The following is a 14,796-nucleotide window of genomic DNA, read 5'->3' as shown; positions in this document are numbered from 1 at the left end:
TTTATATTGTACATTCCTCTCCTGGCAGACTGCCCGTCACTGCCAGATCTACGATGAGCCCTCCCTCCCTGTCATAAGCCTGACCCTTAGCGCACTGTGACAGTGGTTATTTGGAATGATGTGGTTTAGTGGAAGGACTCCTGGATGTGGAATCAGAAAACCAAACATCAGTTCCTGGGTTGTTATGTGTTAGCTCTGTGACCCTGGGTACATTGTGTAACTCCTTTAAACTTCAGATGCCTAATCCTAAAATGGACCTAATATCATATTACTTGCCTTATCTACCTCTGTTTTCTTGTGAGGAGCAAAGATGATGAGTGTCAGAGCATTTTGTAACCTATAAAGTTCTATACAAATGTAAATTGTATTTTATTACTATTAAGGCAAAAACTTAAAAAGATGGTATTTAGTTTTTAATTATTAGTGATTTAAGAATTTTATGATATTTGTTGAAATAGTGGATATTCTCTAGTATTAGAAAAACATATTAAAAGATTGTTGTCTTATAAGGTGAAATATTATTTAATCTTAGGAAGTCAAGAAATGTATGTAAGTTAATTTTCCAGAAAATGGAAATTCAGCTCCTTAGGTAGCAAATCTCTAATTTTAACAGCTTTAGATGGAGATCTTTTAAAATAGTATTGCATAATTCTTTAAATTTTAGAATGTGTAAACTCCTCCCATTTTAATTATATAAATGAAGGGAAAAAATAATATGAGCATATTGTAAAAATTCCAAATAGTACAGATGAGGAACTTAGCATCTCCTTACTCACCCCTTAGTTTTACTTCCTGGAGGAGATGTCAGTTAACAGTTTCTTGTGGCTTCTTTCGGCACATATGTATGCATATTTTGTTTTAAACAAGGGATTTATACTGCATATGTGCTGTTCTATACCTTGCCTTTTTTTTTTTTTTTAAACTTCTCATGTATCTCAGAGGTCTTCCCATACCAGTACATATAGGTCTGTGTGTATATAACAGAATGTATTTTTTTCAGTACTTTGGATAAAATGAGTTCCAACTCACCAATTTTTGTTGTTGTTGTAATCAAAGCTGCAGGAAACTTTTGTAGGTATGTATTGGTATACCTGTGTTGTGATGGCCATTGGATACCTGAAAAATGGAATTACTGGGTTAGAGGGCATGTTCATTTTTAATGACAATTCCTTTCTTTTTTTTTGTTTTTTTGTTTTTGGTTGAGAGGGTGCTACCTAAGCCCTATGTTATTTTTTAGTGCTTAGGCAGTTTCAGTTTGAATTATGAAAGAAAGAATTTTGGATTTTGCTTTCAGTGCCTTCCTGCTTAACTGCATGCTTTGACATCTCTTCATCTCAAAATTAGAAATTTTGACTAAAAACTCCATTGGGATTTTAAGCAAGTTTACATACCTATTAGCTACTACTGCAGTTGCTGCTGCTGCTACTACTACTCCTGCTGTAAATGATTTTATTATTACATTCTCCACACTAGCTTACCTACTTTTAGTCTTTGGCTGAGAGTCTACTGTCACGGTTTCCTTCTTCAAAGTTGAGGTACAATCATACCATCTTTCCATTTAAAAATGTGTAGGCACATAAAGCAGAACTGACCCTAACCTACCTTTGCATTCTGCACTGTTTTCCTATACATGTTACAGTCAGACACAAAGAACTGGTACTGGATTTCATTTATTTTTGTGCCCATTCCCTTTACACATACCTAGTATTTCATTCCCTCTTTTGTCTCCTGACAAACTTTGTTCATTCTTCAAGAGTCAGCTCAAAAGTCACCTCCTCTGTGAAGACTTCCTTGGATGGGGAGAGTGGTGCGGTGAGATTGTCAAGGCTGCAAGAACTGTATCGTTCAAGGCCTTGAGGGTTAAAGTATATGGTTTGGATTTTATTTTAAGAGTACTGTTTCTGATGTATAATCACCTTAGAAACTGCTGTCCTGGAGTGCTCCTATACCTAATCTTGTTGTAGAAGGCATTTTTTAATATTGTAATTATTTGTTCCTGTTCCCTTCCTTCCCCATTAAATTACAAGCACCACGAAGGCAAGGACAGTGTAACAGGCTCTCAGTAAATTTTGTTGGTGCCTACCGTCTGTTGTTGTGTTTGGATATTAAATGAAATGATACCTGTGATGTGGCTGGTATAGTAAAAACTCAGTAAGTGTGAGTTGTTGATATTATCATTACCATCACTGCACAGATAAATCCTTACTTGGGGAATAAAGGGTGATTTCTTGAAAGAGGTAAGATTTGATCCAGGCCTTAAAAGACCATGTAGGGATTACACTGGTGAGTTTTGCTCACATGGTTTTCAAAACTTTATGAAAAGTCACTGTGCAAGTTAAAACTTAAAATTTGATAATAAAGTTTCTATAGTTATCTGTCTGTCTATGGCACTTGAAAAGGGGAACTATGTCTCATTTTTTGGTTTGTTTCCTTAATAGATAGTAAGTACTAAATATAGAATTAATGTATTATTTTGTATACATAAATAATTATGTCAAACAGGCAGGATTTAGCTAAGATCGTCGAAGATTCATTTTTAGAAAGTTAAAATTCTTAATTTTGTATGAACTTACAAAGCCTCCCTTGAATTTGTTTCTACTAAAGTAAAAACATTAAGTCAGTACGTGTATTTTAAAACAGCTTGTGCATGTGCTCTTGAGACTCCTTGGTGGGTGCATTTTTATCAAAACCATATACACAGTGACATATTAAATGTATCATATTATTGTACTAATCATAAGACTCTAGAAACAAAAGTAACCAGAGGACTAAAGCCTATCAAAACCATCTTTTTGTTTTTGTACAATGGGATTCTTTTTAAATTTGCCAATGAATTCATACCAGTATTGAAACCAGATGTAGACTTCCGTCTTTTAATGTATTAGCTCAGCTATAAAGTCTTATTTCCATCTCTGATTACTGAATATTTCATTCATAGTGTAGTATCTCTCTCCCGTCCTCCTTTTTCTTTTTTTTTTTTAAACTAAACTCTAAAATACGATTCAAATGATTTAAAAATGACATTGCTCCATTTGTATAGTGACAAATAAAATTAAATCTGTATCGTATTGACGATAACCGAATAAAATCCACAAATGAAGTACTCTGTTGATGAAGTTTTTCATTGGAATGGATTCTTGACAGATACTACTAAAAGAAGTGTTAGCTGTGGTTTGAGAATGGATCTAAGCATTTTCCATCTTAGAACTAAAATCTTGTGTTACCTCTTTCTGTATAAAGCAGATCCTCTCTTTTGTGTTTTTCTTTTCTCCCTAAATATTTCCAATATAAAACTCACGATTTTGAAATCTATCTGATGAAAAGTCATAATTATAGAAATAAAGAAGATACTACTTAAAATTTTTATAGTAATGGGAAGAAGTAGTTCTCTCTGTTGCCAAAAAGAAATCTATTTGGTAATTGGTTGTGTTTGTATGCAAATGAAATTTGTTAAAAAACATTTAAAGATTGTTTGAAAACAAAACTCTGTTTAGGAAAATGACTGTCAACTAACTCCCTTCCCCCTCCACCCCAAATAGTCCGTATGTGTCCAAAGGATACGAAATAAACATCTAGATCAAGGCCTACATCTAGGAAGGCCTGCACTCCTTCCTTTCCTAGTCTCCATTAGTGACACAAAATACGTGTAGAATGGTTTAAATGTTGATATAGATATTGTTCTTTTCCAAAGTTCATTTGCTACCATTGATATTTAAAAGAGACCAAGTAAACATTTTTTGCTCCAAATTTGCTAAGATTTACCTGCATTTTGACACTTACAAGGCTGAAATTTGGCCCATTACTTTTTTTTCCTTTCTCCAAACTCCATTTCTTATAGAAGCCAATTTAATAAGATTCAGTGCACTTTCTTTTTAAATTTATGTACAGAAAACTTCACATTTTGGGGTGTACAGTCCTAAGACTTTTGACAAGTGTATAAAGTCTTGTGAGTACCACCGAAATCAAGATATAGAACAGACAGCCCCACACCCCCCAACACCCAGTTCTGCTGTGTGTTTATAGTCACCCCTCTCTCCACACTTAATCTCTGGCCACCACTGATCTGCTTTTTGTTCCTATAGTCTTTTTTTTAAACATCTTTATTGGAGTATAATTGCTTTACAGTGGTGTGTTAGTTTCTGCTGTATAACAAAGTGAATCAGCTATACATATATATATATCCTCATATCCCTCCCTTCCCTCTGTGTCTCCCTCCCACCCTCCAGGTGGACACAAAGCACCGAGCTGATCTCCCTGTGCTATGAGGCTGCTTCCCACTAGCTACCTGTTTTACGTTTGGTAGTGTATATATGTCCATGCCACTCTCTCACTTCGTCCCAGCTTACCCTTCCCCCTCCCCATGTCCTCAAGTCCATTCTCTGCGTCTTTATTCCTGTCCTGCCCCTAGGTTCTTCAGAACCATATATATATATATATATTTTTTTTTTTTTAGCTTCCAAATATATACGTTAGCATACGGTATTTGTTTTTCTCTTTCTGACTTACTTCACTCTGTATGAAAGACTCTAAGTCCATCCACCTCACTACAGATAACTCAATTTTGTTTCTTTTTGTGGCTGAGTAATATTCCATTGTATATATGTGCCACATCTTTATCCATTCATCTGTCGATGGACACTTAGGTTGGTTCCATGTGGCTATTGTAAATAGAGCTTCAATGAGCACTGTGGTACATGACTCTTTGAATTATGGTTTTCTCATGGTATATGCCCAGTAGTGGGATTGCTGGGTCGTATGGTAGTTCTATTTTTAGTTTTTTAAGGAATCTCCATACTGTTCTCCATAGTGGCTGTATCAATTTACATTCCCACCAACAGTGCAAGAGGGTTCCCTTTTCTCCACACCGTCTCCAGCATTTATTTTTTGTAGATTTTCTGATGATGGCCATTCTGACTGGTGTGAGGTGATACCTCATTGTAGTTTTGATTTGCATTTCTCTAATGATTAGTGATGGTGAGCATCCATTCATGTGTTTGTTTGACCCATCACTTTTTACCATTTTTCTCATCTTAGTGGAAGGAAGGAAAATGGGCCTCACTTGATATCTTAGTGCTACTTCATAACTATCATATTTCTATTTTTCAGTTAATTATTTGAGTTACTCTACTGATGGTCTTTCCTTTCTCTGGATGGGGAACTACTTTTCTTATTCAAAGCCTAATTTTAATGCCAGTCCTCTTTCCTTCCCTAATTAATCGCTCTCTACTGTGGTTCCATTTCACTTTGAAAGTGCTTTTTATAGTAGTTTATAAGTCTGTCTTTCATGCTAGGTTGGAACTCCATGAGGTTAAGTTAGAAACGTTTTAAATTCAACATAGAGCAGGTGCTTAACAAATGTTTTTTCAGAGAATGAATATTTTCTAGGGCTTTTTGGAAAATATACTTTCTTAGAACACTGTTACACATGGCTTATACTCTTATACATGCCACACATGTTATTCTCAGCAACATTGTGACCCGTATGGGATAATTTTATAATTGATACTTCATTATTTTAATTTGCTTTTCTTTGATAATTAGTGCAGTTTAATATTTTTCATGTACGTTAACTAGCCCTATTATAAGTTTTGTGAATTGCGTATTCATTTCCTTGCATATTTATTTATTGAGATTTTATTGTTTTTCTGGTGAGCTCTTTATGTTCTAAATAATTCTGTATACTAAGTATCTTACTGTATTTGCTGTGAATATTTTTCTGTTTTCTAAGCTTATAGTTTTTATGTAGACAAAGCTAATAAATTCTCATAATTCTTTGCTTTTTTTTTTTTTTCTTTTTTGCGGTACGCGGGCCTCTCACTGTTGTGGCCTCTCCCGTTGTGGAGCACAGGCTCCGGATGCGCAGGCCCAGCAGCCATGGCTCACGGGCCCAGCCGCTCCGTGGCATGTGGGATTCTCCCAGACCGGGGCACGAACCCATGTCCCCTGCATTGGCAGGCGGACTCTCAACCACTGCGCCACCAGGGAAGCCCTTCTTTGCTTTTTTTGATTAGAAACTCTTCTTGCCTACTGATTTGATACTTACTTTGATTTTTGTTTACTTTTATTTAGCTGTTTTTAAAATGCTTAAATAATTCATCTATGTGTTCTTTTTGGTGGGATTAAGCATCTGTTTTCAATAAAATACTCAGGGGCTTCCCTGGTGGTGCAGTGGTTGAGAATCTGCCTGCCAATGCAGGGGACACGGGTTCGAGCCCTGGTCTGGGAAGATCCCACATGCCACGGAGCAACTGGGCCCGTGAGCCACAACTACTGAGCCTGCGCATCTGAAGCCTGTGCTCCGCAACAAGAGAGGCTGCGATAGTGAGAGGCCAGCGCACTGCGATGAAGAGTGGCCCCTGCTCGCCGCAACTACAGAAAGCCCTCACACAGAAACGAAGACCCAACACAGCAAAGCTAAATAAATAAAATTTTTTTAAAAAAATAAATAAATAAAAAATAAAATAAAATACTCAGAAAGCTACTTCTGATGTCTTCAGTTTAGGTTACTTTTCAGGCTAGGTGAGTCTGCTTACTTGCTGAGTTCATTTACAGGTCTACTTGTTTTGTTTGGCTGGCACACCATTTAAAATAATTTAGATTTGAATGCTAAGATGCAGTAGGCATTCTGCCTGATACACAGGGCTGCTATTCAGTTTTACTGTTTGTTTCTGGTTGGGATCTATTCTTACTGTTGTTAACCACTGTAGCTGTTCTGACTGGTTGGCTTTATGGCTCACGACTGTTCTGATTACACCTTGCTTTTACTCTTTGTCTGATACGTGTTTTGAATATCACCTTTGGAACAAGGCTTGCAACTCCCTATTTTCTTATATTGAGACTAGTTCATATAGTCATGTTTGTGACATCTGGCAGTGCTGTGACAGTCTGTAGAGTATAGAGTGTCCCACTACTACAGAGTCAGAAGACACGTGGGCTTGCCCCTTAAATAGTTGTGTTTGACAGACCACTCAGTTTCTCCGCATTTGTTTCCTCATCTATAGAAAGGGACGATAAAGTGTTTCTGTTTATTTAATTGTGTGAAATGCACATAAAATACTCTATAATTGTAAAGTAATATAAAAATTTAAGTCAACATTATATTTCTGTGTTCTAGAAAATATTTGTTTACTTGTTTATTATTGTTTAAAATGATTTTATTGAGGGATAGAAACCTTTCATTTTGTAATTGAAGTTAAAAGGCTTAGAGTGCAGATACATTTGAGCCTTAATATTCAGATGGATTGTTAAAATAATACTGTACACAATTTTAAATTAAGACATCCATCTACTGGTATGAATGATTGGATATTGCATCATGTTTTTTGATTAGGGGAAGATATGAAATGACCCCCTGAAGTAGGGGGAGAAAAGCTCAATGGGAGAGGAGCTTTAGAAACTTTACACATTTGCTTCAGATCAGTCCTCTCCACCTTTAATAATTCAGGGCCAAATACAGGCTGTGGCCTCAGGTATTCTTGTAAGCTTTGTAAAAACTAGGACAGTCAGTTTCTTCACCACTGTATACCCAGCACCTTTAACAGGACTTACACGAGAGAGCCAGTGAAGTAGATACTTGTTGAAAGAATAAAAATGGATGTCCAAATTAGTGTGAATTTCTTATTTATTATAGTCTTTTGTTAAGAAAAGACTGTGAAGATCTTTTGTTAATTTGTTATAAAATCATAGAGTTGGAATGAACTTTTGAAGTCTTCTAGCAAAGTCAGACAGCGCATGAATCAGTGTAATATCTCTGGCAAGTCTTCCTGTAGTCTTGCCGTGGATTTGTCCAGTGGCAAATGCTTTACAGCATTCAGTGCTTTACAGCACTGAAATCAGGTAGATCCTGAGACCTTGAAGTATAGTAAGTCAATTTAATTCTGAACTTTCTCTATAATGCAGCTCTGAAATATAGGGTACAGGAGCAGAGACAACAAATCGAGTTAATGAAGGATTAGTTACTTATTGGTTGGAAATAGTGGAATGCTAAGAGGATAAAAATTGAGGTCTAGGTAACTGAAAAGGTCAGCATTCAAGTAACTAAACATGACACAGTGTTTTGGACTGGTACTGCTTTTGTAACACCCTGAGCTCTTTAATCTTTATCCAGGAATGTGGAATAGGGAGAGGGGAGAGAACCCAGGCCCATACGACAGCACCACCACCTTGCATACCTCTGCAGTGGTGTGGTGTGGTAGCCCTCAACAGCACCCCTGCCTCCACTCCCCCACCGTGGCTGCAAACCACTAATTAAAAAAACTGGGAACATCAGATGTGAATATCTCTTTTCTTTTAGTAACTACAAGTCTGTACCCATTCATTAATTATTTATTGAGCGCTAACTGTGTGCCAGGCATGGTTCCAAGCATTGTGGATACATTGGTGAACCAAATATCTCTGCTCTTGTGGACGCTTTTCTTAGTGCACTACTGTTCAGTACAAACTTAACACGAGCCACATATGTAATTCTAAACTTCCTAGCATCCACATTTAAAAAAAAAAGTAATAGGTGAAGTTAATTTTAATAATGTATTAAATATATTAATATGTAATATTAATGTTATGACATCTAATAATATTTTATTAATATCAATAGCTTATATTAAACATTAACAGATTTTAAATAAAATAATTAATATAATTAATATATACATATCATGTAAAAGTATAAGCAGTATGTAAGTTATTAATGAGATACCTTACATTCTCTTTTGGTACTAGGCCTTAAACTTTGGTGTATATTTTACATTTATAGCATATCTCAATTTGGGTTAGCTATGTTTCAAATGCTGAGGAGCTACTGTATTGGATAGTGCAGCTTCAGAACATACCACTTGCTCTCTGTGGACCATGAAGTCAGACCATCTGGTCTGAGGTAGAGAATCAGTTCCTGGAAGTATTAGAATTTTCAAATAATCCAGACTCCTTACCCATGACCTGCAAAGCTTTGCATGATCTGTACAATACTTTATGACAATATATATTGGTATTGTATTTAAAGGTAAACCACCTGGCAATTTGCTTAGAAATTTTAACATGATAAGGGTTTTGTTTTTTTTTAAATTGAGGTGAAATTCATATAACATAAGATTTACCATTTTAAAGTGAAAAATTCCTTGGCATTAGTGCATTCACAATGTTGTGTAATTACTACCTCTGTCTAGTTCCAAAATATTTTCATCAACCCCTATTCATTAAGCAGTTTCTCCCCATTCCCCCTCTTCCCCTAGCTCCTGGCAAGTACCAGTTTGCTTTCTTTCTCTATGGATTTAACTGTTCTGAATATTTCATATAAATGGAATCATACAATATGTGCCCTTTTGTGCCCAGCTTAATGTTTTTGAGGTCCATCCACATGTCCATACTTTATTCCTTTTCATGACTGAATAATATTCCACTCCATTGTATGTGTATACCATAATTTGTTTATCCATTTATCTGTTCATAGATATTAGGGTTGTTTCAACATTTTGGCCATAGTGAGTAGTACTGTGAACATTCATGTACATATTTGTTTGAGTACCAGTTTTCATTTCTTTTGAGTATTTACCTAGGAATGGGATTGCTGGGTCATATGTTAATTCTGTGGTTAACTTTCTTAAAAAAACTTTCCAAGGAACTTAAATATTGTTTTCCACAATGGTTGCACCAGAAATGCATGAGAATGTCAATTTTTTCACATTCTTGCCAGCACTTGTTACTTTCTATTTTTTTAAATTTTATTATAGCCATCCTAGTGGGTGTAAAGTGGTACTTTATTGTGGCTTTGATTTGCATTCCCTAATGACCAATGATGATGATGTTGAACATCTGTCTTTTTATGTGTGACCATTTGTATATCTTCTTTGGAGAAATGTCTATTCAAGTCTTTTGCCATTGGGATTGTTTGTCTTTTCTTGGTTGAGTTAGAAGAGTTCTTTATGTATTATGGATTCCAAACTCTTACCAGATACATGCTTTGCAAATACTTTCTTCCATTCTGTGGGTTGTCTTTTCGCTTTCTTCATAATGGCCTTTAATGCACAAAAGTTTTTAATTTTGATAAAGTTCAGTTTTATCTGTATTTTTCTCTTGTTGCTTGTGCTTTTGATGCTGTATCTAATGATACATTGATACATTGCCCAACCCAAGGTCGTGGAGTTTTACACTTACGTTTTCTCCTAAGACTTTTGTGGTTTTAACTCATATTTAGGTTGTTGATCCATTTTGAGTAAATTTTTGTATATGGTGTGAGGTAGGAGTCCAACTTCAGTTTTTTTTACATGTGAATATCCAGTTGTTCACCCAAGTTATTTCTTGGCATGAACCACTGCAGGATTGGTGGCGGTGGAAGCAAGCTTCTTCCAGTAGTTATTTTCACATTTTACATAGTCTTCATATTTTTATATTTTCAATTTTTACTGTATCTTCCTGTTATCCCACTGTGTGTGGGGCATTTGAATTCTTTCTGATTTTCTTTTTTTTTTCCTTTCTCTCATATAGAGCAATGTCCTCTATCTCTGTATAAATTGAGATTCCCTTCTTTCAACTTATTTCTTTGGGTTATGCTTATAGTGGTTATGCTTATTGTGGGAAGTAGGTTTTATTATCCTGAGCTATTGGTATTACTTGATGTATTTGAAAACTAAGAGGATGTTTTTGATAAAAATAGGTTGCGCTTGAATAAGGTTTGTCAGGAGAGGCATGGTGGTTAAAAACATAGATTATGATCAGAGAGGACTCACATCTTGGTTCCATCTTACTTGTGTGTGACCAGAAGGAAGTTACTGAACCTCTGTAATAACTTCATTTGTCAAATGGTGATAATAATAGTATTTACCTTATAGGGTTGTTATAAGGATAAATGAGATAATACATGCAAAACTCTTAGCACAATGCCTGGTACAGATAGCACTGCTTCTACTGCTACAACTACTAAGAATCTTTTTTCCCCTCCTCTCTCCTCCTTGGCCTTCTTTTCTCCTCCCTCCTCCCTTTTCTTTCCCCTGACAGCCTTTGTTCGTGTTCCCATTTTCCTAGTCTTTCTCTGACATTTCCATTTTTGAGTTCTCATTATTAGGGTCAGAAATCTAGGACCTGGGTGGATTAGGAATGAGCTGGCTGGAAGGGGGAGGAGTGGTATTGGTGTGAACACTTCATGCAGGAGACTCTTGGCAATTCACCCTTTCTCATTTCCTCTCTTTTATGTAACACTGTTGGTTCCCATTTTCATCAGTAATTGGAGGCACCACAGGGAAGGGTGTCTGAATTTACTTTTTCAGGACAGATAGCTGCAATATTGCCACCTCAGTGTTAGATGATATAGGGAATAGTGATTTCTTAGGGTCATGTTGTTTCTTGAGATATATTATATGTTAGGAATGACACTGATAATTTTAAAGAAAGGAGAAATTGATTGATGACATTTTCTTTCATCAGAACTTCTCAGTACTTTACCTTTTAGCCTTTTCCTAGAGGCTAATGGTCTTTAGAAAGAAGTGCTTGTTAACAGTGCTCTCTTGTAAGTGTTTATCTAACATGGCATTTCAATTGAGTTTTTAAAATATTTCTTTCCAGTTAACAGAAGATGAAATTGCAACTATTCTTAAATCTACTTTGAAAGGACTAGAATATTTACACTTTATGAGAAAAATACACAGAGATATAAAAGCTGGAAATATTCTCCTCAATACAGAAGGACATGCAAAATTGGCGGATTTTGGAGTTGCTGGTCAGTTAACAGTAAGTGTAATGCTTTTGGAAACACTTTTGGTTTATATGTCCAGGTTTGAGTATGACTAAACTTTGATAGTATATTTTGGGGGTTATGGAAAGAAATACATAACTTCATTGTTATCAGGGAGAAGGAGCCATTATTTACATATTATTTATTACTTTCATTTGCAATTTAAGAGACATTGAATGAATATGAAAATATATATTGTCATCAAAATGTTTAAATATTCAGAAAGGAAAGCTACATTTGTTCATTTCTGTAGCTTTTATTGTTATAGTACTATCTTTAATGCCTGTCTTTAATGAAGGTAGTGGAGATAAGTTACTTGTGGACTCTTGGCTATTTCAGAATTCAAAGTTTCTAAGTATGTCATGTCACAACGAGTTGAAATTTTAGGAAAATAGTTTCAGATATAACCTGTAGTATTTGAGGGTTTCAGATATGTAGTTTAAAGAATATGTTGGCAAATACATTTCCTTAGTGTTTTTGTAGTAATATTTATGTCTGTGTAATGCTTTTGCAGGATACAATGGCAAAACGCAATACTGTGATAGGAACTCCATTTTGGATGGCTCCTGAGGTAATTCAAGAAATAGGCTATAACTGTGTGGCTGACATCTGGTCCCTTGGCATTACTTCTATAGAAATGGCTGAAGGAAAACCTCCTTATGCTGATATACATCCAATGAGGGTAAGAAAATGTCAGTGTTAAAAGTGTTGCCGTTTTGTAATGTCAGCTTAAATAAATATAGAGTAAAAAAGTTCATTTGAATTCGGGTTCTGTGCAAAAAATAGTAAAATTATCTGTCAGGGTTAGTGACTGTTAACTTCTTTCTCCCCTCGTATCCTTAATTGGGAGAAAAGAAGTGAAGTCTGTATTTCTCTCTATGGTCGCTGTTTTTCTCCCCCAAAAGTATACCTGTTAAATTTCCCCATAATTTTAATAGAAGAAAGGGTTGGTAAACCCCACTACATTATTCAGTTCATCGTATTCTGAATGTAGTAGTTGGGAGGCTTGGAAGAAATCGCTTCTTTTCTACCCACCCTGCATATTGTACCTTTTTGTGTTTTTGTTTCCCCGTTTTTCCTTCTCTGGTCTGGCTAATATTAAAAAAAAATCCTGATTTCTAATATTGCTATGTATAGGTGAATTAAGCGTATTTTTTTAGTGCTTAGTGAGAAAATGGAATTCCTTTTTTGAACATTATTATATGCTTCTGTGAACTCCTTTTCTAGGATGAATTTTAGAGTTCTAAATGCATACCTTGCATATTCAAGTCTAATTGCCAGTGCTTTATGGTTTGTGATGATAATAGTTTTAAAATTTATTAGTATGTGAATCTCAATTCATTATAGATAAGTACATTTATCTTTGTAAACTTATTGCCCTCTAGTGGCTGTATTCAATTCCAGAAGAAAGGATATAGGAATGAAAGGAGAAAAGAGGTGGGGGAGAGAGAGAGAGTATGTGTGTGTGTGAAGAAGAGAAGAGAAGATGGTTTCAGGGTGATTGGAGAAATGTGTGAAGTAAACGGATGGGAGGAAAAAGAATGCAACATTTTAGAATATTTGAAGAGGAATAAATTAGAATTATATCTGATATTACAGTGCTGTTGTGGATTGAATTTCAAGTGTAGGTAATAGTGTACTGTACTGAAATATTTAAAAATCTGCCTGCCACTTAAAGATAATTCTTTGAGGAATATAATTGTATATAATAGGGTATGTATCATCTTCCTTGTACATATAAATTCCTCTTGCTAAAGTGAAACATAAAAATAGCATGAATTGTTTGTTTGAAAATACTAAAATGAAATATAACAAGGTCAGCATAAAATCAACAACACAAATTCTCATTTCTTTTCTAATTAGTAAATATCTTTTGTACTTTTAGTTAGAATGTTTTTAGGGTGATCCTCAAACTAGATGTGTTTGAGTTTGAGTTAGTGAGGTTAGCTAAACTATCCAAGACAGCCTAGCTAAGTGCCAGAGCTGGGATTTAACCGAGGACTTAGATTATTACTGTTCTGCTTCCTCCAGTATAAATCTCATTTTTTCCAGGCAAATAGTTCCACATATTAAGTTTGACCATGAGGTAGTCTCTCTAGCAGGTAGTAAAGGATTTAAAAAGTAAAACACACTCAGAGTAGCTTCCCTCATCGCAAATTACATGACACTACTCTTTTACAACCAAGTATACTCCTAATCCAACATGATTTCTTTAAAAAAAAAAAAAAGACATACAAAAGAAAATATCTATCCATGTCTAAGAATTGAAAACTGAGTCAACCATTTTTTTAATTAAAAAAAAATAAAAAAGAATCCAGGACCTCCTTCTTGCCCAGTTAATAGTAAAATCAACTTGAGAAATTCTGGAAGACTTGGCTTGGTTAGGGGTGCCAGTTAAGTAATACCCATACACGGCATACTTACACATCTTCCATCTCCCAGTTCCTACTATATGTGACTGGGTAGACACCTGGCCTATCTTAGTGTGTGTGCATGCCACTGCCTATTGGAAGATCACTCACAAGCATTTAACATGAGGGGGCAGAGGACAGGTATCTTCATTTTGTCTGGGAGTGGACAAAGGGATATGGGAGTGTTAATTCACAGAATTAAAATGTCTTAATGGGAATGTCTTGGATGACAACTTCTCTTGTAAAGCTTGATATAGCAGGGTGCAGCCTTTCTTTGTGGTCTGATGTCTCGGTGTCCCTGTCGGGGTGCTGTGCCAGATCCTAGAGACACTGGCCAGGAGCATGCGCCAGCCATACTCCTGCCCTGACCTGATGGGGGGCTTCAGCACTTCGCCCTCTGACATCATATGGCCTGAAATCGCGACTTAGGGGTGAAGCCCAGGATCCCCTTTTCCTCCCACTTTACGTAGTTAAATTTTGGCTTGAATGACATGTTCTGTGCTCATGAAGTCTACTTTCTTACTTTTCATTTTATCTTTTTACCCCCTATGGTAATTTCCTAGGGCTGTCATAACAAATTACTGCAAATTTGGTGGCTTAAAACAATAGAAATTTATTCTCTTACAATTCTGGAGGCCAGAAATTTGAAATGAAGGTGTTGAC

At 35.7% G+C, this 14,796-nt stretch overlaps 1 protein-coding gene across 2 annotated transcripts in view; it reads left to right on the top strand.

Moving 5' to 3' along the window:
- The window catches only part of STK3 (serine/threonine kinase 3), a 303,272-nt gene that overhangs the window by 72,090 nt on the left and 216,386 nt on the right, over positions 1-14,796 (top strand). For both annotated transcript variants that reach the window (XM_081258763.1, XM_081258764.1), the window contains exons 5-6: positions 11,554-11,718; positions 12,237-12,404. In XM_081258763.1, coding sequence (XP_081114889.1) covers positions 11,554-11,718; positions 12,237-12,404 — 333 coding nt within the window. The remainder of the gene's footprint in view (positions 1-11,553; positions 11,719-12,236; positions 12,405-14,796) is intronic.

This window comes from Mesoplodon bidens, assembly GCF_964165515.1.
Source record: "Mesoplodon bidens genome assembly, chromosome: 16".
NCBI lineage: Eukaryota > Metazoa > Chordata > Mammalia > Artiodactyla > Ziphiidae > Mesoplodon > Mesoplodon bidens.
This window is presented reverse-complemented; position numbering and strand designations above follow the sequence as displayed.